The sequence below is a fragment of the Hakea prostrata genome, chromosome 2 (genome assembly GCF_041222555.1).
Source record: "Hakea prostrata isolate BN-2017 chromosome 2, UWA_Hpros_2, whole genome shotgun sequence".
Taxonomy (NCBI): Eukaryota; Viridiplantae; Streptophyta; class Magnoliopsida; order Proteales; family Proteaceae; genus Hakea; species Hakea prostrata.
Genome location: NC_142601.1, coordinates 35,167,853 through 35,193,481, shown reverse-complemented (window position 1 = coordinate 35,193,481; position 25,629 = coordinate 35,167,853). Strand labels below are relative to the sequence as shown.

General features: G+C 37.8%; 1 protein-coding gene across 2 annotated transcripts in view; it reads right to left on the bottom strand.

Annotated features, from left to right (window-relative positions):
• The window catches only part of LOC149024255 (protein HIRA-like), a 37,782-nt gene extending 13,102 nt beyond the window's left edge, over positions 1–24,680 (bottom strand). The window contains exons 1-8 of one of the 2 annotated variants that reach the window (XM_089144563.1): positions 24,125–24,680; positions 23,057–23,332; positions 22,713–22,964; positions 22,234–22,631; positions 21,037–22,075; positions 19,424–19,634; positions 19,015–19,255; positions 18,763–18,885 (exon numbers count right to left, since the gene is read on the bottom strand). In XM_089144563.1, the coding sequence (XP_089000689.1) occupies positions 18,763–18,885; positions 19,015–19,255; positions 19,424–19,634; positions 21,037–22,075; positions 22,234–22,631; positions 22,713–22,964; positions 23,057–23,332; positions 24,125–24,232 (2,648 nt within the window). In that variant the 5' untranslated portion in view covers positions 24,233–24,680. Of the gene's footprint in view, positions 1–18,762; positions 18,886–19,014; positions 19,256–19,423; positions 19,635–21,036; positions 22,076–22,233; positions 22,632–22,712; positions 22,968–23,056; positions 23,333–24,124 lie in introns of those variants that run through there. The other variant, XM_089144564.1, reaches the window with a different exon arrangement.
• Between the last annotated feature and the right edge of the window lie 949 nt (positions 24,681–25,629).

Here is a 25,629-nt window from a genome sequence, read left to right as displayed (position 1 = left end):
TGACATTTAATGAAGTATGCTGTCTACTTGTTTTGCTCATGCATCCATATGTTTACTATTTAGTCACATTTTATCGTATCTTGATTCTTGTTAATGATATTATGATACTTGGAATTATTTAGGACCTACTATGTGTGGTTTGAAGTATCTTGGATGACTTGAGGTAGGCTAAATGACTAATATTAATTTTTTTATTATATAAGATATGATAGATTTATAATGAATTAGTGCATGAGATGTACACTAAAAAGTAAAAATTTCACTTCAAACCCCTCATCGACTCATCTCCTCAACTAGCTAAAACTGCTTTGCATCACCTCGTCGCCGTGACAACTATGTTTTTGACTCCATGTGCTGCTCACTGCATTAATTTAATGCTAAAGGACATCAAAAAGGTCAAGCTTATGAAGAAGACCATGGAGCAAGCCTGACAAGTTAGCACCTTCATTAATAACCACACATATGCATTAAAAGATGATGAGGGACAAGTTCAAGGTGACTTAGTGAGGCCAGGCATAACAAGATTTGCTACCTATTGGATAGCACTGCAAAGCTTTGAGAGTAGAAAGATTGGCTTTAGGAGCATGCTTGCATCAGAGCAGTGGTTTAACTGGGAGGGTTCTTCATCCATATGAGAAAGGAGAGCACAGTTGACCATACTCAATGAGAATTTCTGGCATAATGTGAGGATAGCGATGAAGATGCTTGAGCCTGTAGTATGTGTTAAGGATGGTAAATCAACAGAGAAGACCTACTCTACCACACATATGGGCTATAGTAGATAGGATGAAACAAGAAATTATTCAGGTCTACCTACACGGCAACAAGAAAGTCCTCGACATCATTCGAGTTAGATGGGAGTCTACGTTGCAGGCTTGCAGCATCCACTACATAAAGCTAGTGAGTTGTTAAGTCTAGGATTCAATTTAATTTTCATTATATTATCAAACTATTAAATATTTAAGTATTAACTATTCCCTTTTATGACATACTTTTACACGACAAGTACCATTACAAGGACAATCTTGGGATGAAGCACGATTTTATGGATGCCGTCCAAACTGTAGTGGAGAAGTTGGAACCGGATCCATCTAAACAAGCAATCATCCTTATAGAGGTGATATTGTGATTTGATATTCACAATGCATAGTTTTATACTAAGTTATTAACCTAGTTATTGTTTTTCTTTTTTCTTTATATATATTAGATAAAGGCATTTAGGGATCCCAATGGGAGCTTTGGTCATTGTGTGGCCGTATTGGGATGAGAATCCGCCCCAGGGGGTAAGTTCATTCATTGTATATTTAATTATTATATATTCTATCTTTAACTTAGTTATTTAAGTATTGAAATGACTTGGAGTCTATGTTTGTTGCAGTTGAATGGTTGTTGCAATTTGGATGCGACTCACCCCACTTGAGTACGATTGCAAGTAAAGTGTTCTCCCAGACATGTTCTACCACTAGTTGTGAGCAAAATTGGAGTACCTTCAGCTTCATCCACTCAAAGAGGCGCAACCGATTGGGTGTGAAGCGTCTAAAGAACCTTGTCTAATTACACTATGATATAAGACTGAGGGACAATCATATTAGACAAAGGATGGACAGAGAGAGTAATATTATCGAGTTGGCTGACATATTTGAGGTGGATGATGATGATAACCCAGTAGTTGACTGGATCAGAGACAGTGAAGAGCCATTGCTGGATGAGGAGGGAGGTCGTCCTAGTAGACAGTTGCCAGAGGAGATGGGGGCTGATGTGGAAAACTTCATGGCCCAGGAGGGGAGTGCACATGCAGCGCCCGCCCGTCCCTTCGTGCCACACCCTAGTGCATCCACCCAGAGTGAGTATTTGATTGTCTGGTCCGACACTAAGGATGATGCGACTCAAGCCTCCAACAATGACGATGACGACGATGATGATGATGATGATAGAGGGGATGAGGAGGGTGTTGGACCTCGTGATTAAGATTCAGCTAATCTTAGGGACAGACCACCACCACCAATACATGAGAGTCAAGGGGAATGACGACCACTGAGATTCACAGGCAAGAGTCAGTTCACCCACGCAACACAGGATTTACACCATACTAGAGCTACATCTCGAGGCAAAAGTGTTTCTTCTACATATTCGAGGAAGGGGAAGGGGAGATAGCACGATTATAGCACGGAGGACATGCCATCATATAGGTCCCTCATATTAGTCGTGCCATCATATAAGTCCCTCATATTGGGATTACCCCTTGGTCCGTCGGGTTTGTCCCGACCCGTACCTGATTTTTTGCCCCGACCTTGGCCCTGTTTCTGGCCTTAATCCTTGCCCTAATGTTTGATCTCAATGAATTAGGAACATGGACAAGGATAGGGCCAATCAGGGTTAGGGACAGGGCCAGAGACAAAGCCAATCAAGGCCAAGTATAGGGCCAATAAGGGCTAGGGGAAGGGATAAAACCAATCAGGGACAGGGCCAAGGATAGGATTAATTAAGGCTAGGGACAGGGACGGGGCCAATCAGGGCGGGAATAGGCTTGGCTTAGCCCTGTACAGCTTAAGGTCAAGGACAATAATCATTGGCCCTGAATTAGGGTCAGGCTTAGGATTGCAAAAGCCCAACCCAGTTGCAACTCTAACTGACAACCAGGGTATTCCTTCATTTGTTGAGCAAATCTTCCACTCTATACCACAGCCACCACCAGCCTTTTCATATGCAGTTGAGCCAATTCCTTATCCGGGGATTCAGAACTTCCCACCATCAGGAAATCTTAGGCATGTGGATGAGGCCACGTACAAAGCTGTAGATGCTAACTATGTCGACAACTATAGGGGGCAAACATCATAAGACTTGTATTGTCATTTGTATGGGCTGCAGACGGAAGAGGGAGACATGGAATAGAGTAGACTTGTAATTGATAACATTCTCACTTCTTCTCATACATAGTATATACTTGAATGTTACATTTTCAATGGTTTTTTTGATAAACTAGTAGCTCCATAGTGTTTATTATGCTTGAAATAGGTAGTATGCAAGAATCCAAATCATTTTGAGTCCATATGATGCCCGAAATTGAAGTTCGAATTTTCAAAAAAAAAATCACTAATTTCAACCGAAATTTCAACCTTTTTCAAGGTCGAAATTCTTGTTTTGACCGAAATATTTTCCTTGCACCGGACTAGCCGAAAACCAAAGTTTATCAAAAGCTTGGTCTAAAATTCCCCAAAAATTAGCCTTTTATGATTATATCGGCAATAATCCAGCAAATGGGGGATTATTCAGAGCAGGTTCGATGGACAACGGGGATGGAATAGTTGTTGGATGGTTAGGACATCCGTCTTTAAAGATAAAGAAGGACGTGAGCTTTTTGTACGCCGTATGCTTACTTCTTTTGAAACATTTCCCGTAGTTTTGGTAGACGGAGATGGAATTGTGAGAGCCGATGTTCCTTTTAGACGGGCAAAATCAAAGTATAGTGTCGAACAAGTGTAACTGTTGAGTTTTATGGTGGCGAACTCAATAAAGTCAGTTATAGTGATCCTGCTACTGTGAAAATATATGCTAGATGCACTCTATTGGGCAAAACTTTTATATTAGATCGTGCCACTTTTGAAATCCGATGGTGTTTTTAGTAGCAGTCCAAGGGGTTGGTTTACTTTTGGACATGTTTCTTTTCCTTTGCTCTTCTTTTTTGGACACATTTGGCTTGGTGCTACAACCTTGTTCAAAGATGTTTTTGCTCGGATTGACCCAGATTTGGATGCTCAAGTAGAATTTGGAGCATTCCAAAAACTTGGAGATCCAACTACAAGGAGACAAGCAATCTGATATGGCATGGCTCAAGTATCTTTGTTTGATTTTTGTGATTTTAAGATGGGATACCAAAAAAAATCTTGATTTGAATCATCGCCCTTTCTTTGACTCCTACCCTTTCTTTATTTGGAAGATGATATGACCCTAAATAATCAGGTGTAGAAGCTATAACTGTAAACCACAATCAAATCTATAGAAGCATTGATTTATACATTCTTCTTAATCTCGACTCTAAGGATAATTATTTTTTGCTATCTTTTTTCGAGAACCGCCTAAAGTTCCGACTAAAAAATGAAATGATTTTTGAGCATCTCAATTGAAGCAAAGAGCTCTACATGTTGGGGGCTCATTACTTCAATTAGTCCTCATTGTTGATGCTCACGATTTCGATAGTCATACCAGTGATTTGGAGATCTCCCGAAAAGTATTTAGTGCCCATTTCGGGCAGCTCTCCATCATCTTTCTTTGGTTGAGTGGATGCATTTCCATGGTGCTCGTTTTTCCAATTATGAAGCATGGCTAAGCGAGGAACTCAGATTGGGCCCAGCGCCCAGGAAGTTTGGCCAATAGTGAGCCAAGAAAATATTGAACGGCAACATGGGTGGAGGTTTCCAAGGAATACAAATAACCTCTGGTTTTTTCAAGATTTGGCAAGCATCTAGAATAAATAGTGAATTACAACTCTACTATACCACAATTGGTGCATTGATTTTTGCAACGTTAATGCTTTTTGCTAGTTGGTTCCATTATGCAAAGCTGCTCAAAAATTGGCTTTGTTCCAAGATGTAAAATCTATGTTGAATCACCACTTAGAGGGGTTACTAGGACTTGGGTCTCTTTCCTAGGTGGGACACCAAGTCCATGTATCTTTATCAATCAACCAATTTCTAGACGCTAGAGTATCTACAACCAAAAGAGTAAGTCGATCCTTATTCCCCAGATACCGTCATTGCTTCTTCTCTAAGAAAATAAGACTACAACCCGTGGACCTTCTTCCTCCAAATGGCATTGCTCCGTCAAGATTTCGCCCATTGGAAAATCCCCCATTGCTGCCTCCTGTAGGAGTTTGGCCTGTGTCTCAGTCCCAATGTGGTTGATCATCCTCTCGGACCAGCCACTGATCATCGCCTTGGTAAACTATTGCCTCACCAAGTAGCTAATCATATGCGAGCCCCTCCTTCGGATTCCTCCTTTTGCTCCTCAGCCTACATCGAGGTACTAGCAGCCGTTTCCAGCTGTTGTTCCCCTCCCAAGGGCAGGTTCTTAAGCGTTACTCACCCGTCCTCCATTGGAAACACCACTTCCCATCCGACTTGCATGTGTTAAGCATGCCACCAGTGTTCATCCTAAGCCAGGATCAAACTCTCCATGGGATTCATAGTTGCATTACTTATAGCTTCCTCGTTCGTAGACAAAGAGGATTCAGAATCGTCTTTCATTCCAAGGCATAACTTGTATCCATACACTTCATAGTCACATGGAGTTTGCTCCCAGAAATATAGCCATCCCTGCCCCCCCCGTCAATCCCACGAGCCTCTATTTCTTGTTTCCATTCCCATAGGAATGAATACTATAATTCGCATTTCTAACAAGCATGAATACAACATCTATAGGATAACTTCTATTTTGAGAGTTATTTAGTGTTTTCATACAACGTCCACGCCACCTCTCGATTTGTAATTCAATACAAAAATCAATTGGGTCTATCAGGTTAGCCATATGTTGTGTAATATCAACGATACCCACAGAAGACGATGAGATGATGTCTTAAGCAGTTACATATCCAGGACCCTTGACACAAATATACCCGTTGCGAGTTCCATACAGATTACTTCTCAATACAATTTCTTTTAAATTCATTAAAATTTCATGTACTGATTCTTCAATACCTCCTTCTCAATACAATTTCTTGAAATATCTGCGGTTCCTGTTTTTACACACGACTTTTTTTAGGAGGTCTACACCCATTATGTGGCATAGGGGTTACGTCCAGTACGAAACTTAATAGTAGACCACTTCTATGAATGGCACATAATGTTGCATTTCTTCCAAGACCCAGACCCTTTATCATGACTTCTACTCGTTGCATACCTTATCCACTATTGTACGAATAGCACTTCCTGCTGTGGTTTGAGCAGCAAAAGGGGTCCCTCTGCTTCTGCCCTTAAATCCACAAGCACCAGTGGAGGACCAATAAACCACTCAACCTCCTACATCTGTAACAATCACAATGGTATAGTTGAAACTTACTTGAACATGAATAACTCCTTTTGGCATTCTACGTCCACTCTTACGTGAACCATACATCATTCCTATGTGAACCAATTATTGGTATAGGTTTTACCATATTAGGTTTTACCATATTTTATCATCTCATAAATATAAGTAGGAGAAATACAAATATATCCATTTCATGTCAAAACAAATCATTTATTTGTACATCAGGTCCTTTAGAGAACTCCCCCCCCCTTTTTTAAAGGAATATCGACGTCTTTGTTTATGTATTGGGTTGTAACAAATTACTATAATTTGTCCCCGCCTAAGATCCAGACAACATTTTTCACAAATCTTACAAACAGAAGCCCTTATTTTCATATTTGTCATTCCTAACCTTAATTTTGAATTTACTCCTTTGAAGAAAATAAGTCTCTTGAAATTTTGAATCTTTGTTGCGGAGTCTATAAATTATACATCCTTTGGTTGAATCAGACCAACTTACTTCGATTTTGACCCCATCTCTCGGTAGTATCTGTATAAAACGATGTCGGATTTTTCCTGAAACATAACCTATAATTAGATCTTCATTATCTAAACGAACCCGAAACATACCGTTAGGAAGTAATTCAGTAATTAAACCTCCATGAATCCATTTTTGTTCTTTCATTCCAAGTAACCCCCCTGAAGTATCAACTAATGGAGGAAAGAGTGATATTAGACAACCTGCCTTTCCTCTTTATTTAACAAACAAATAAGAAGTTACGGATCTACTTCAGATATGAGAAGGATTACCATATATAACACAAAATTTCTCCTCCAATTCCTTCTAGTTGAGCCTCCCAATCTGTCATTATACCCCGAGAAGTAGAAAGAATCACAATCCCCATTCCACCCAAAATTCTAAGAATTCGTTGATAGTTAGAACAGATTCATAAACCAGGTCAGCTGATACTTTTGAAAATAGTTCTATATAGAACCAAGAAATATTTGTTGTTTTCCCGGTGTTTCCTCATGTTTTCAATAAAATCTTCTCATAGAAGTATTTTAACAATGTTTTCGGTGATATTAGTGGATGTTATTCGAACTGTTCCTTTTTTATTCATGTCAGCATTTCATATAGAAGTGACTACGTAAGCAATAGTGTCTCTACCCATGACAAACTATAGTTATTGGTGCCCCGAGTTTTGATATAATCAGCATGTTCTGTTTGTATTATCTATGTTTATGATGCATTTTGAAAGGTATCTGCATGAGACACAATCAACTAAGTAAATTAATCTATTTCAGATATCTTATTCTATACTATATCTAGAATTTTGAATTTGGATTCCTATTCTCATATATTTTATATATTATATTACTAGATCACAATATTATTTTATATGATCATATAGGATCATGGTCTCCTTTATTAGTATTTATACCTCAGAAGACAATGACATTATTCTAGTGAAATTCAACCGTCTCAACTCCCGAGCAATCGCACCAACTATAGTTCCTTTTGGATTTCCTTTTTGATCAATGACAACTGCTGCATTGTCATCATATCGTATTATCATACCGTTGTCACACTTGAGTTCTTTACATGTATGTACAATTGCAGCTCTCATTACTTCTAATCTCTCTAGAGGCATATTGGGCAATGCTTCTTTGATTACAACAACAATAACGCCACCAATACGAGCATATTGGCGATTACTAGCTCTTCAACTTCTTTACTAGAACTAGAAAGAAAAGTTAAAGTTCAAATAAAGTTATAGTAAATTAGAAATCAAAAATAAATTTGTAAATTTAAATTAAATAAAAGTTTATGTCCCAATGAATCGCACGTAGAGATATTGACAACACACATAGAGTTAATGGTATTTCCTAACTAGTCGATTGAGCAACAGCTCATAGACCACCTGAAAAAGAATATTTATTATTTGATCCATATCCTAACATAAGTAGCCCAATAGGAGCAATACTTGAAATGGCAATCCATAAAAAAAACACCTATATTGAGATTAGCTAGAACAATACGATAGCTAAAAGGAATTATTGAGTAACTTAATAGAATTGATATGACCGCGATAGATGGTCCAATATTGAATAGACGAGTATCCCCTCTAGATGGAAGAATATCCTCTTTCAAAAGTAGTTTGGTTCCATCTGCTAGAGCTTGAAGAATTCCCAAAGGCCGGCATATTTAGGTCCAATACATTGTGGTATCCTGGAAGATATTTATCGTTCTAACCACACAATAACCAGTACTCCTATAGTGATTGCTGATACAGGAGAAAAAATAGGGACAAGCACTCTTCGCATAGGAGTCCATTTTCTGAAAGATCCTGGCTTTCGTGCTTTGGTGGATCGTCTGAGATCTTTTCAATGACCTATGTTGTGTAGAAGGGATATCTATATGATGCGATCGATTGTGTAAGGCCCGCAGTAGCAACGGAACCGGGGAAAGTATAAAGTATACAGCAAAGACAGTTCTTTTCTATATACTTCTATTTTAGTATTAGTTAAAGATCCCAGCTCGGTGAGTCCTTTCTTCTGTGATGAACTATTGGCACCAGTCTTACATTGTGTCTTTGCGGAACAAGGAGAAGGGGAGGGCTCAGCCAGAAGAGGATTGTACCATGAGAGAAGCAAGGAGGTCAACCTGTTTCAAATATACAATATGGATTATGGATGACTGCCATCATACTATACTCATCTCATAGTTGAGTATGAACAGTTTTTTGGAATTGTCAATATTCAATATATTGTAATGGTATGACTACTCATCTCATAGTTGAGTATGTACAGTTTTTTCGAATTGTCAATATTCAATATATTGTAATGGTATGACTAGATCCAAAGAATCCTTCCGGCTATTATGATTCATTCAACCAACGATAGAATTTTTTGATTCGCCATTCATTAACCATTAACCATTTTACCTTACCCTAGACTTGCTAAGTCACTGTTTTTTCTTCCTAAAGGAGTCGCTATGTACATATATTCTATAGATATAGATAGGTAGATACGCTAGACTTATGGTGGCTAGCGGCTAATATTTAAGAATTTCAGCAAGGGGGCCCTTTTAACTCAGTGGTAGAGTAATGCCATGGTAAGGCGTAAGTCATTGGTTCAAATCCAATACGGGGCTCTTTCCACAAAACTCAATCAAATTTAAATAAAATAAATATAAATGTAATAATTACCCACTAATTGATAAGGCATACTAATTATATATTATATATATATATATATATATATATATATATCATACTACTATAATAAAAGCATGTACTCTACCTTTTTCGTAAATCTTTTTCTGTCCTTTTCTATCCCTATCATTGTTCTAAATACCAATAATGTTGTACTATTTGTTGTTTCTTTACTTATTTTTACAAGGATAATTTAGACATTTTAGTCATTAATTATTATTAATTTATCATTAATTTTAATCCCTTTCTTAATTTCTCTCTCGATTTATCTCTCGACCTCTTTCAATCTCGCTCAAAGTCTGTCACTCTCTATATCCCCCTCCCTCTCAAACTCTCTCTAAATCTCTCTCTAAATCACCACTCTCTCTAAATCTCTCTACGACGTCTCTCAATCTCTCTCAAAGTCTGTCGCTCTCTATATCCCTCTCCCTCTCGAACTCTCTCTCTGAATCTCTCTTTAAATCCCTCTCGATCTCTCTGAATCCCTCTCAATCTTTCTTTTCCCGTTCATCTGATTTTTCTCTTTCATTTAATTTTTTCAAATTCCCAACTATAATGGGTGAGGTGGGTTGCCTTCTACTTCTCTCTTCCTCTCAATTTTGAAATTTGAATTTGATGTTCAGTTATATTCGAGGAATTTATTGGGTTTCTATGTATTTGTTCTCTCATTGGAGAAAGATAATCAAAACCGAACGATGATGTGCCAAGAAAATAAAGCGGTGTGTCAAGGGTTTTGTCAAGGGTTTTCAAGGTATTAATCCACTCTCTGTACCATTTGCAGTGTTCGTCTTCTACATTTTTTTTGAATTTCAATTCCGTTGAAATTCAACAATTTGCTGAAGCGTTTCTTATTAGCTCTTCGAATTTGTTATAGAACTCAAAATTTGGATTCTTTTGAATGTTTTCACTGATTTATTGACTTCTGAATTCACAAAACCGAGAATTAACATTATCTTATCTTCTGATACGGCATTAACATTATTTGCTAACATTATCACTGATACTATTTACTAACATTGTTACGTTAACATTATTTGCTAAATTCTCCCATAAATTCCTCTCTCCTCTCTCTTCCCCAAAGAGGAAAAACCCTGAATCCTCTGCGATTATTCCGTCTCTCAATGTCTCCTCCGTGCAAAATTCTGTAAAAGCCCCTCTTCACCGTCTCTCTCACTATCCGTTGTCGATCTTTTCTTCTTCAGGAAATTCTGTGTAAAAACCCCTTAACCTTCAAGGGAGAAGGAAGTCCTATTGATCGAACAAGGATCACCGATGTGTGAGAACTAAACTAAAAGAGATCATGAACGGTTTCAGTGCTTGAAAGAATTGATCACTTCAGATTGCAGGGAAGGAAAGAGAGGTAGGTGGCCTTGAAGCAGCTTCAGAAAAGCTTGATAGAGCTTCATCAGATCTTTCTTGATATGGTTGTTATGGTTGAGAAACAAGGCAAACAGATAAACGACATAGAACAGAATGTAGCCCGTGCAAGTGACTTAGTCAATAGCCGAACGATGAAACTCATTGACACTTACAAGATGAAGAGAAAGAGAAGATGGGTACACTTGGTCTAGGTTATTCTGTTGGTTATTGTTTTGGTGTGCTTCATTATATCTCTCTGTTCTTAAGGAAACAACGTTTTTACTGTTTCTCTGGTCTTTCATTTTAAGGCCTTTGTTTTTTTCTTTTTCTTTTGCCCTTGCAGTGAGGGATTTCTTCCGTAGATACATCCAATAGATCGTCTCTCCTGGGTGATTTTTCTTTTTGGCTTTAAATGCTCATTGTGTTTCTATAGTTCCTTCCATCAACTGATCCAAATTTGTTTCATCATCAGCTTTTCCTCTCTTTGAGTTTCAACCGAACTGACCTTTGCTTTAAGTGCCTTCAACTTAAACCAAGCTTTCCTTCGCTAAGAGGAGACACCAAGAAACAGAAAAATCGCATAAGATACAGGGTTTTTTCTCTTTGGGGAAGAGAGAAGAGAGGAATATATGGGTGGGTTTAGAATTGGGTGACCGTTGGATTATTCAATGCCACATGGCACAATCTTAAGAGGGAATTACAGGGGATTGTAGGGAAAGGAATTACAGACGATGTGAATTGCCCCCCCCTCCCAATATTGAGAACAATTTTTAAAGGTAAAATAATGGGCATAAATGTCATTCCAAATTATCTTCTCTTTCTATAAACGTGGGTTAAGAAAATTTTTGGAAAAAAAAAATCTTATTTGGTATTCAAAATTTTATTCCTAATTAGAAACTAACTTCTCAATCCCTATTTATTCTCTCCTCTCTTCTCTCTCATCTTTTCTTCCTAATTATTCTCTTCTCTTTCTATAAAAGTGGGTTAAGGAAATTTAAAAAAAAAAGAATCTTATTATGTATTCAAAATTTTATTCCTAATTAAAAACTAACTCCTCAATCCTTATTTTTTCTCTCTAATCTCCTTTCTCCTTCTTTTCTTCCTATTTATTCTCTTCCCTTTCTATATGTGGGTTAAGAAAATTTGGAAAACAATATACTCTACAATTGTGTACTCTTTCTCAATTTATTTATCTTTCTCTTTTTCTCCTTTTTTTATTTTTTATTATTCTTTGTATATGATTTTATATTCTATGTTTCTTTATTTCTTCACAACCTGTAGTTGGGATTGAGGATATACTCTATGATTTTATATTCAAAATTTATTGATGATGAGATTGGGATTGAGGATATAATCTTGAGATTCTAGCTCAGATTAAAACCATCACTTTCGATAAGACTGGAACGATTACAACAGGAGAATTTGTAGTTACAGATTTCAGAACTCTCTCATGATGTTAGCCTCAACACATTGATTTACTGGTACAGTCCAATCTCCTTCATTGCGACCAAAATAAGTTTCTTCTTTTTTCCACTCTTTATATAAAGTTATTGGAAGTTTTGAACTTTGAAGTATTTCAAGCGTTGAGAGTAAATCAAGTCACCCAATGGCAGCTGCTCTTGTTGACTATGCAAGGTCTAATTCCATTCAACCAAAACCAGAAAATGTCACAGAATTTGAAAATTTTCCAGGAGAAGGGATATTTGGAGAAATTGATGGGAAAATCATTCCTCCTGTGAACCAAAAAATTGCAAGGAGAGCTGGTAGTGAGACAGGTAAGAACATCGATCCACTCTTGTTTTTAATTTTTAAAATTTCAAGCAAATCATAAATGCACTCCTTAAGTTTACAAACTATAATATTTGTAACATTCAAATTTGCAAACTATTATGTTTGTAACATTCAAGTTGATTATAATATGGCCAGTTACGGAAATTTCCAGTTCCAGTAGGAGAATGTGATACCATTAATGGAGGGGTAACACAGTTGGATATATTTACTTACATTGATGAGAGCTACTGATGTTATGATTACTGGAAAGATCACAGTTGTGGCAAGGTATGGAGATGTCGGCAAGGGATATGCTTCCGCTCTCAAGCAGGCTGGTGCACGTGTCACTGTGACGGAGATTGACACCATCTGTTCCCTTCAAGCTTTGATGGAAGGCTTCAATGTCCTGACCCTTGAAGATGTGCTTTCAGAAGCTGACATCTTCGTTACCACTATACTGGGCACGGGGATATACTCTATGATTTTATAAATCACGTGCCCAGTATTTGGGATTAGCCTTATGTATAACCGCATAACTACGTGCCAAAATGCAGCTGAAAGTTATGATTACCTTGTTTCGTGGAAAACGTTTTATACAACTATTATAAAAGCATGTACTCTTACCTTTTTTGCAAATCTTTTTTTGTCCTTTTTTTTTTCTTTTCAAACTTATAGTTGCTTCAATTTTTTTCTTTCAATTTTTTCCCCATATATCACTACGTGCATTTGCATTTATGTTTTTTACTAGTATATATATATATATATATATATATAGAGTCAATTGGTCTGAACAAGATACGACTTATTTTGACGATATAGTTAGCTGATGTTATCCTAGAATGTCTAGGGTATTTTATAGCCCTGAAAACCCTACTGTAATAATTAACTAAGATCTGAATTCTAACCTGTTAAGCCTTTAAAATAATCTAAACAGTAGCTGAACTGAAGAAGAGAACAGAGAAGATGAAGAGAAGAAGAGAAGAAAAGATGAGAGGAACCAAAGGAGCAAGGGTCAGCGATTCTAGCTAAAACTCCTAGAATCACAGCCTCTCTATTTATAGATTCCATAGTCCGAAAATACGACTTCAGAAGCAAGCCTCCTAGCCCTCTAAAAAAGGAAATGAAAGTACATCTCATGGATTCATGAATTTGTCAAAAATAGAAAGAACCAAAAAGAATAGAACACGAAATTTGAAAGAAACTTGAAAATAGAAACTATACTTTCTAATTCTCCTAAACCTTGATCACCAAGGAAACTTTTCCAAGAAAGGAAAGTAGGTAACTCAAGAGCAAACCAAGTTGTTTGTCCAACGCTTGCGCACCAAGGCAGCAGCCTTGGACCATGCGCATTGAACCTGCGCAACTCTCAACACTCCCTCTCAAGCTGGAGACACAAAGAAAACTCCAGCTTGAACAATTAGAATAGATTTAAAAGGCAGCACCAGTCTTGAACTATGTAGCAATAGCAAACATCAATAAACACTGAGAGAACTTCGCCCAAGAGATACTCAACATTAACTTTTTTTTAAAAAAATAATAATAATTCTTCATGTCGAAATGAACCATCCGATGATGAAAGCAATTGGTGATATTAAAGATGAACAAAATTCATTAGTATAGCAGCATCAAAAGGCACTATCCAAATAATGCCTGTAATAAGGAGGAATCTCCACACTAATATATCAAAATTGTAGCTCCAATGTCCACACATAACCTCTTGTTAAAGCAAAGTAGTAAGCAAAGGTATAAGTAAGTAGAAAGCAATATTGGTTAATGTGGACCAAATAGGTAGGTAAAAAGCATTATTGGTTATTGCAGATCAAGTAGGTTATTGCAGATCAAGTAGGTTATTGCAGACCAAGTAGGTAGGTAAAGGGCAGTATAGGTTACTGCAGACCAAGTAGGTAGGTAAAGGTAATATAGGTTACTACAGACCAAGTAAGTAGTTAAAAGGTAATATAGTTACTATGGACCAAGTAGGTAAGTGTTGGTAGAATACCCAATGGGTAGGATCTTCACAAAATAATATTCCTCAACAAACCTTGAGTAGTTGTAGAATAAATCTCCAATCCCTCCTCACGTGTAGCACTACACATGGACAATCAATGACAACCAATATCCAGTATAGAAAGATCCCAAGCAAGAATTTCAAATGTGCCCTTTATGGTAGATATAATCTTCATTCTTCTAGCAAGTCTTAATCCAATAAACAATTTCCAAACTCTTATCAAGGTAGATTAAGATAATGGCACTATTGTAATAAACCAGATTTCTTTCAATGGGTATTGGTAAGTAAAGGAAAAGAATGGCAAATCTATAAATATCCGAAAACTAAAACGGGACCGACATAAATGCAATTAGAGAAATCTCCAAAAGAAACACAGATAAAGGCAAAAGGGCAAACTTGGAAGGAGAATTTAAGGAAAAATTGTGGGGACAAATCCTAATTAAATATGGAAACAAACAATAATGGAATGTTTAGGAATTAGGAAACTGAATCAGACACTAGATCGGGACCAAAACTAGGAAATAGTATCAAGAATAGAACCAGAAACAGAATTAGAAAACAAGCCAGGAGTTAAAACCAGAATTGATCCCAAAAAATTGATTCAGATTTGAACCCAAAACTGAACCAAACCCTGAACCAGAAAATGAATCAGGGATACGTTACCACTTCAATCTCCTAAAGTAAGTGAAGAAAGGTGATGCGTTACCACTTCAATCTCCTGCTCCAAAATCAGATTCTACTATTTCCCTTAAGGTATCTTCTTATGATCTTCCTATTGCAGTTAGAAAAGGGGTCAGATCTTGTACTCAGCATCTCATAGCTAAATATGTTTCTTATAACTCTTTGTCTGACTCCTACCGTGCTTTTATATCCTCCCTGTCATCTGTATATGTTCCTAAAAGTTGGCAGGAGCCTATGTTGATAAGAGATGGAAGGCAGCTATGGTAGAGGAAATGCAGGCAATGAAGAAAAATGACACTTGAGAGCTGGTTACACTTCTTCCAGGAAAAAAAACCAGTGAGCTGCAAATGGGTATTTGTGGTTAAACAAAATATGGATGGATCAGTCAACAAGTTGAAAGCTAAACTAGTTGCAAATGGGTTTACCCAGACCTATGGGATTGATTATCACGAGACCTTTGCCCCTGTTGTGAAACTAAACACTGTCAGAGTTCTGTTGTCTGTAGCTGTGAACAAAGACTGAAACTTGCACCAACTAGACGTAAAGAATGCTTTCTTACATGGGGAGTTAGCAGAATAAGTCTATATGGAAATCCCACATGGTTTCTCCGATGACAATACTGCAGGGAAAGTTTGTCAATTGAAGAAGTATCCTAGATGCTTGTTTGGACGCCTCCTGAAGGCAATGACTTCTATTGGGTACAAGCAAAGCAATGCTGATCATACACTATTTGTCAAGAAGTCAGGTACTAACATCACACTTCTCATTGTCTATGTAGACGATATTGTCATCACAGGGAATGATGGTGACGAAATTCAAAAGTTGAAGGACTTTCTTGGCAAAGAATTTGAAATTAAAGATCTAGGGAAGTCACAGTATTTCCTAGAGATTGAGGTGGCTCGATCAAAGAAAGGTATATTCCTATCCCAAAGAAAGTATGTCCTAGATCTATTATCAGAAGTGGGAATGTTGGGGTGTAAAGCATTTGATACCCCTATTGAAGCTAGAGCTAAACTTAAAGAAAAAGAGGGAGAACCAGTGGACAAAGGAAGATACCAAAGGCTGGTAGGGAAGCTTATTTACTTGTCCCACACCAGGCCAGACATCGCTTATGCTGTAGGGATAGTGAGCCAATTCATACATGATCCATATTTAGCTCATATGAAGGTTGTTACTAGAATACTACAGTATTTTAAGGGAACTCCTGGAAAAGGAATACTTCTATCACCCACTGATAATCTAAAAGTAGAAGCATAAACTGATGCAGATTGGGCTAGATCTCCAGACAGGAAGTCAATTTCAGGTCACTGTACCTTTGTTGGAGGTAATCTAGTTACTTGGAGAAGTAAGAAACAAAATGTGGTAGCTTTATCTATTACCGAAGCTAAATATAGAGCTATGGTTCGTGGAGTTTGTGAGCTACTATGGTTGAAAGGTTTGCTGCAAGATATTGGAGTCCAAGTTCCAAACCCTATGATGTTATATTGTGACAACAAGGTTGCTATTAGTATTGCTAATAATCCGGTGTAACATGATCAAACTAAGCACATTGAAATTGACAGGTTTTTTGTCAAAGGAAAGTTGGAACAAGGGTTTATCTGCATGCCTTTTGTAAGATCTGGAGACCAAATAGCAGATTTTTCACTAAAGGTTTGAAAGAAATAGATTTCCTTCCTATTGTAGGCAAGTTGGGCATGACTAATATCTATGCCTCAACTTGAGGGGGAGTGTTGGATTCTACTAGGAGTTCAATTAGAGTTTGTAAAGGAGTTAAATTAGAGTTTGTATTCATGTAAAATTCTATTCCTTGTAATAGTGTACTTTCCACTTAATTATAAATAGAGGGCTTGAGATCATTGATCCAAAAGCCATCCTACCACTATTAGTTTTTTCAACAGTTATCCTTTTAAACTTTTAAAAGATCTTAAAAGGAATGGCACTTATTAAATTGGCAGTGCATCAGGTTCTAAAGGTCAAATCAAGCCTAGACACTTGTGACTGGTTGAGTATCAAGTTCAACCTTCATTCTCCATCTAAGTATTCCATCCTAAAGGCTCCATACAGGCATTACTAGCAGCCTACATGAATCCCCTTCTCATATCATATTTTTCCTTCTTTTTTTTTTTTTTTTTATTTTCAGAGCTCCAAAGACACTCAAAATTCAAGGTCAGATATATTAGATCTGTCCCACACTTTATGTACATCATCCCCCAAACCCTAGTGACCTTAAAACCTAATTTGACCCCTTTCTGACCACACCCAATTTCGAGATATAGATATTTTCTTGAATTTTCATACTAAAAGCCCCCATAATAAGAACCCTTATATCTTCTAATTTAGCAATCTAAACCCAACCAAACATGGGGATCATATCTTTATATTTTACCTACACTCCCTCCAAGTGCCACCTCATTCCCATAACTTTTCATCATATCTCAAGAAAATGTCCATCCCACCATAACACTAGCGATCAGGTTTGATGTATTCCCATCCCCTGAGCTTCAACAATGCTTCACCAAAATCGCATTTATGGCGACCGATGTAGGCTTTGAAGATATTACCCTACAATCCTATTTATGTAACTGCTTTTAAGTAATATAACCTGTTTCTTCGTATCAAAAAAAAAAAAAACCTATCCCCAAAATTAACACCCCATCATTTCATTCTGATTAATCCAACCAGGGAATTCAGAAGTCACTAGCCACATCCATTTTACTTACAAAATCATCCCATCATAGCCCATATCATAAAGACCCCCAATACCCCATAACCAAAATTTCAAGAAACCCTTTCTTGGTCCCATATGAGATGGTTCTCTTAAAAAAGTCTAGGAAGAAGTGACCCTCATTCAATTGGGGCTGCATCCTAGCCGAGTTAAAGTTTCACATGGCACTATCTTAAAATATAAACAAGTTCCTAAGTGCAATTTATGATGTATCAGAATGAAAGTATTTTCAGATACTTAATCCTCATACAGTGGATGGTAATGACTCTCCTATCTTAAAATATAAACAAGTTCCTAAGTGCAATTTATGATGTATCAGAATGAACGTATTTTCAGATACTTAATCCTCATACAGTGGATGGTAATGACTCTCCTTTCTTTTTCCATTATGGTAAATACAACAAGAAAGCTTCCTCAATGCACAGGACTGAGGAAGAATCCCAGAATGTTAAATGACTTAAATCCAGAAGAGATTAACTTGCATGGGGCTGCCAAAAAGTATCAAATACGTGATACCCAAAGGATATGCAAATGAGAACAGTCATTTTAAATAATCCAACACCGTATGCAATATAACTCAAAATCCAGCTTACTATAGAAAAAAATATCTTCAAAACTATACAATATAACTCAAGGTCTTGCTTACTAAATATAAAAATAGAAAGAAACACCACCTTCAGACCTAAGAAGAACAACAATGCCACCAGACTGATGTGGCCGAATACTTCAACAGCCTACCAAAGGAAATTATTTTACGGCCTTGACTTGGATGGTCCTTGTGTAAAAAAAGGCCCAAAAGAAAATGCAGATGATCACAAAAATGTAAAGAAATTCCACCACAAAATCCAACATAATTTTTCTCAAGGCCTAAAGGTAATAAATTAAACAAGAAAAATAAACTTCTAACCTGAGAAATATACAGATCCCTCTAATTAAAGCAAACACAAAGCAGAAAATTCAGAATAAGAAACAATCAAGACAGATAATGAAAATCTCCAAACCTTGCCAGAAAACGTATGTAGGAGAGAAGGCACTGACGATATTCATTAGGGGACTTTAATGCAAGTGAAGAAGCCAACTGAGCTTCCAGATGTGCCCGTGTCTGCACCCCATCATCTGTCACTCTGTATTTTACAGATTATCAAATTTCAAATTGTGAGTAATCAGGGACACTAGGGTAATTAAATGTCAGAACCTGATGAAGAGGAAAAGATTGGGCCGAGTTGAATTGCAATTTTCATCAAAATAAATACCTGCTCCAGCTTGGCTTTCTGGCCAAGAATTTTCCCACGTCCACCTGCAAAGCAGCTAGCTCGCCACTCTGCATTAAACCCAAATTCCACGAACTTGCAAAATTTGATGCTGGGAAGCAATCATCTGCTATTCTCAGCCAGCACATCAAGCTCATATCAAAAAGGAACGCATGACGAGTTGCCAGAACAACAAGAGGTGAACCTGATTTTGAAAACCTTGCAGATATAACTTTAATTGTGCCTGCAAGGGCAATGAGGATCAACACCACAAAGATTTAAGTTAAGGGTTCATAACTTCAAGAAACTTCCATTGTCCAGAGTTCAAATGGACCAGATCAATGATACCGAAGCAATTACATTGGAAAACCAAATAGAAGATCACATTTATGTTCTATTTGGAAAACGATACCTGTGTCTTTGGTGGATGTGCTAGGACTGGAAGTGATCAAAGAAGACAGTGAGTCATGCAGCAGACATGTTCTTTTGAACAGATCCCATACATAAAATGATCCCCTCCTTGTAACAAGCAACAACTTCCAACACTCGTCACAATCTATAAATACTGTTGCTGACCCCATCATCATGGTGGGCATGGCTCGCCTTCCACATTTCGTATAAATCTACTCAATGACAGGAAAGGAAAAGGAAGACAGTTTATAAAGGCAAAAAGAAGAACAAGAGAGAATTTCAACACATAACTCTCTTCGCTTACTGATAAGAAAAAAATATGTACCTGAATTATATCAACTTAGTTTTACCAGTCATACTGTCTTTTTTTTTTTTTTTTTGGTAACCACCAGTCATACTGTCAAATCTATGCATTTTAGCATAAAGAGTGGTTTTCTAATGTGATAGGAAACAAGGAGTGCTGTTTTGGAAAAAATACATGAGTTCATAAGCTCCCCATTTTATCATGAGACAAGTTCATATGCCTTTCCACTCTATAACATGTGCCAGAAAAATGCCACTTCAACCTTGTATAACATCAATTTGGGTGCCATTAACTAAGCAGAAGTGCCACACAAGCCCCAGCCACAATGCCGAAATTTCAAGGAAATTTTAGATGTAACTAAAACAGAAGGTCTCCCATTTCTTGGATAGTCTAGATCAGTCAGGAAGATGAACTCTAGAAATGGAGGAAAACCTAGTCATTTAAGGTTTAGTCCTTTGACTTACATATAGTTATATTATTATCTGAAGGAAATTATCCAAGTAGATTTAGTACTCATAATCTGATTATAAGTTCAGGATAGTCTATTTTGTCTGCCCATAATAACAAGTTCACTTGATCCTTACAATCTTTCAAAAAAAAATTTGGTCTTCAAGATATTCTTCTATTTAGAACATACAATTGCATTCAGGTATTTTTATTTTCACTTTTTTAAAACTGAAACCTACAAAGATTTTCATCCAATAATAAGAAAATTTTCTCCAAGTTCGGTCAGAGTTTTAAACACTTGTGCTTAGCTACTTCCATTATTCTTCTAGCTTTTCATCATAAAAATTTACAAAGATTGTCAACAGACAACCCCCATATAGATCAGCGTCATATTGCCAAGCTGAGATAAAGGCTGTTCTGAATCCATGATTCACAATATCTTAGTACCACAAAGTCTAGTATCGGAAGTAAGTGTATTAAGATATAACTTCATCTAGATGTTCTAATTTAACAAAATGAGGTCAAGGCTTTTGCATATCTGTTTATGTAATGAAACATCATAGTCATGCCAATCATCAACATAACCTATCTTACAGCTATGTAGCACAAAAATAGATTCTCTGGGAAACCAAATTATTTAAAATAGGTAAAGTCTTAGTGATTTATAATACAAGACTTGCTAGCAACCCAAAAAGTCATCCTCACAACAAACCTGCTACCCTATCCAGCCCTCACAATGAAGCAACCACAAGATACAATTTCAGTTTTTGTTTTAAAGTATAATGAGTTCTTCAATGCTTCACATGAACTTTCATGGAACCATTTACATGAATGAGGTAAAATTGAAAAAGCCTTAAAATTACCTGTAAACAACCATCCTCACACCCAACAGCCCAGAAATTGGAATTTCCAGCTAAGACGGTTACTTTCCCAGAAACTCTGTCAGACCAAAGTGTATGCACCTCTCTTGTGCAAATTATTTCTGTTTCTCTACTCATAAACGTATTTCCAATCCCAACCATGTCATTAACTGCTCTTTCTACAGGACGAGCTTCCAAACAATCTGGAATGCAATTTTTCCTTTCTTTCTTATCAAAGACCCTGATTGAAAGAGCAGAGCTGCAAGCAATCTGTGAACCAGAAGCGTGCAAAACTCCAGACTTTTCTACACTGATGGTCCCATCTACACCTGTAGAGGCTGGAACTTTTTCGATAACAAGGCTTTCACTAATGGTTGCCCTAGCAGTGATCCCAGAGCGTTCCTTAACCCCAGAACAGTTAGCTTCAGAGTTTCCACTGAACGGCCTTTTAAGAGAACCCTCCCTGCCTGTGGCATCAGAAAGAAGCCCCCCACTATCAACTGTTCGCTGATCTGCAGGATGGAAGTCAAGCACTTGAGCTGCAGCCCCACCAGAGTTATTTTCTGGATTAACAGGTACACCAACTGCTTCCGGAATAATCCTCTTTCTCCCATCAGGTCTCCTATACTCCCTTTGCTTCACAGGACTAGAAATACGGACAGAACTTGGTACTTTGTTTAACCCATCACCACTAGCTCCTCCATTTCTCTTTGCTTCATCAAGTTGGGAATCAGAAGATTTTGGAAGTGTCTGATTAACATTTGTGTCAGCAGGATCCCCTGAAGATTTTATAGATGTCTGGTTTGGCTGGACAGCGAGTTTTTTACCAGCAGATTGCTTAGCACATGCTGCCTCTAGCAATAACTGCGCTGGGCTTTCAGCTAAGTTTGTCTGCCTTCCTCTAGCATCACCATAGCGGTTTCTTTTTAACTCATCCAATTCAGCATCACTAAGTCTGTGGCCAAGTTCTTTAACCTCAAAGTGGAAAGTTGCCACCGTTCCATCCAAGGAACACGCAAAGAGTGAATAACCATCAGGACTCCTGTTTGAGGAAAAGATAGAAAAAGGATTAAAATACTAGCAATAAAAGTAACGGAATGCCAAAAAAGTAGGAGATCACATTAAGAGATATCGTTCAGTTAAAGGAATATACAGTTAACAGTCTGTGGAAGAAACTGTAACCACTAATAATCTGCCTACCATGTTAAATCTACCACACTTTGAGTAAAGAAATGCTTAGCAACAAAGAGAGGACGAGCACTTGCAGTTGTCCATACAGTTACAGTGCGGTCCTGACTCCCAATTGCTATCACATTATATGGCAGTGATTCTTTTGCCACAGCTTTAGAAGACCCATTAGACCATCCAGCAGGTGCAGCTTTCACTTCCTGACCATTTGAGAAGTTTCTACGGAACATGGAGTGGTTGAATCTCACCACTATAACCGGTGCATTATGCCCTAAGAAATCAAAAGTGGCAGACCATTCCCCCCTTTCCAGTACAGGTGCAGAATGCCTGGGCTTCTGAAAACCATGAGTTGTGGTGATAAAATGGCCACAAGGTGACCATCCAAGCCGCCTAAAAAAGGTTGAACCAAGCTGGAAAAAAACTTCTCATATCAGTATTGAAGAAAAGAACAAGAAGTACAAAGTGACCAATATAAGGTAAGGTGCACATACAGATTTTGCCCAATGACCATCTGTCCTATGGGCAAGACTCCAATCACTTGTTCTCCAGATAATGACAGTTTTGTCATCTGATTGGCTTGCAATAAAGGAACCAATGGGATCCCAAGCAACACCTTTAACCAGACTTGAGTGACCCCTTAAGACAGCAGTGCAGATTCCATTGCTCATGCTCCAAATGTGAATTGTGTTGTCCAAACTCCCACTAGCCAATATTGAGTCATCTGGAGACCAATTAAGATCTACCTACTTCAAGCATGGGGGAAAAAATCTTCACTTAGAAATTGGTGATAGCCATAGACATTTGGAAAAGAAACATGGTGAAGAACTTCGATTACCACATCAGCAGTGTGTCCTCTCAAAGTCATTATGACTTTCCAGTTCTCAACATCCGGGGGCTCTCCACTGCCAAATTCAGTTGTGCCTGACCCAGGCTTCCTCTCATGAATTAGGATCACCTGATCATCAGACCCTGATGCGACATACCTGCCATGCTTTGCCCACCTGACACAGTTAACTGACCCAAAGTGATCACGGAGCGTAGCTAGCAGTTTCTGAGTTGATTGGTCATTTTCTGAATCCTTATCCAAACATTTCATGTTCCATATCCGCACCTATAACCGGACACAATGTAACACAAAAGTTACCTCATATAGAAGCATAAAGCAGGAAGCAGTTTGTAAATAAATAGCCAATCTTCAAAATTACAGTTTAACAATGGTGCTGGTGCTTATGTTCACCATGAAGTCATGAACTTCCTTGCGAACAAATTAGTAATAGTTGAAACACCATGAGAACAGTACACAATTACTTCCCAGTTAAACTGTCACAGTTTGATGAACATAAAGTCCTCACAGACTATGAACATGCTAAAGAAGCCTGAGACCCTAACAATGTTACCTAAAAGCCACCATTCTAAAAATACATAATTTGGTACAAGAGTGAAGAGACTATTGTCCTGTTTCAAAACTATATTTCCTGTCCCGTGATTTCCTGTCCCGTGTTCCAACTGGATGTCAATCTTAATGGGTGACTGAATGTAAGGCATGGCTTTTTCACAATCTGAATCATAACAGAAGTACAACAAAGCAATTTTTGCCAGTTCAGTTTCACAAAATGTTGAGCCCATCGTCATATGAAACTACATTATACCAATACACAAGTGTCCCAAACTATATCATGATTGTTACTGTGGTTCAGGACTATGATTGACAAAGTATCAAGGATCAGATATTATTATTCACGAAGAGAAAATGCCCAGAAAGACCCATAAGCACCCAACATCGAAAGGTTACAAAGAATAACAATAACCGAGTGGAAAACATAACAAGCCAACTAAACTAAAGTAAAAGGAGAAAGGGGTTAGGGGAGGAGAGAGAAAAATGACTGGAACTGGAAATCTCTACCTTGTGATCTCCGCCACCAGTTGCAAACCTAAGCCCACCAGGTTGGATATCAATTGAAAATAATTGCATTCCTTCATGTCTAATCCAAATTGGCTTATCGCATCTCATTTTTGCTATCCCTGAAGCCCCAGAAACCAACCGTTATCTCCCCCTAACTTCAGCAAACAGCAAAACAGTCGAAAAATCCATTATTCAAGGCCAAACCCTAAATGAGTTCATCAGCTTTGAACTCGTAGAACCCTAGTTGGGTTCCAGAACAAAACCCTTCAACAAGGTAAACCCAATAAGGTAAAGACTGCTACTGAAACAGCTAAAGTAAGGAACAAGAAAGCATCAAACATAAGCAACCGCATAATTGAAAATTGGGAAAGGGGAGGGAGAGAGAAGATCATAATATGGATACTAAAGATTTTTCCTATTCTAATAAGATGTTGTGTAATAGGGAGATGCTTTAACGTTTGATATTCTAAGATTTTGTTCATCACTTTAGATTCCAGGGACATCAACCGTTTTTAATTCATAGAAAGAGAAATTTGATGAAATGCCCTTGAGATTAAACAAAATTACAATCTCTTGCAGCCTTCACGGCGTCACTTAAACTTGTAAGACAGATCCCTCAAATATGCCAGATTTGCATACGTCAACACGTATTTGTCCATATTTATATTTATAACCAAGTTATTTATTTATTTGTCATCTCCAACATGAACACCCGATGGCAGTGTACAGAGCACACATCAAAGTAAGGGTGCAAGTTTGGCCCTGACGGCCCTGACCCGCCGCCCTAAGCTCCTCCTGAACTCGAATACAGCTTGGGCTCAAGATTTTAGTCCTGAGGGGCGGGTTAGGCCAAATATTCTAGCCCTAACTAGGGCCAAGTGCTGACATGGGATTACTCTTTGACCTGCCGGGCTTCTCCTGACTCGTCCCTAATTTTTGGCCTAGTCGTGGCCTTGATTTTGGCCCTGATTGTAGCCATAATCCTGACCTAATGCTTGATCTCAATGAATTAGGAACAAGACAAGGATAGGGTCAATCAAGACTAAGGCTAAGTATAGGTTCAATCAGAGCCAGGGCCAGGGCTGGAGACAAAGCCAATTATAGGGCCAATCAGGGTGGGAATGGGCTTGGCTTGGCCCTGTAGGGCTTAGGGTCAAGACAATAATCATTGACATTGAATTAGGGTAAATGCGGGAATGGACTTAAATTATAATATATAGGACTGGGCTTGGGATTGCAAAAGCCCAACCTAGCCCGGCCCTGTTGCAGCCTTACGTCACAGACAACTTGCCTTCTGATATGCAATAGGCACACTATATATTTAAGAGGATATCGGAGAGTAAATTACATTTACACCCCTTATATTTATGAATAAACTTATACATTTTAGAATTTATTCTATTACATTTAGTCACTTGTGTTTTAAATTATATTAGAAGGGCTCTATTACTGTTAGAATAATAAGATTAAGAGCAAATTGCACTGGCACCCCAAAATGGAAGCAT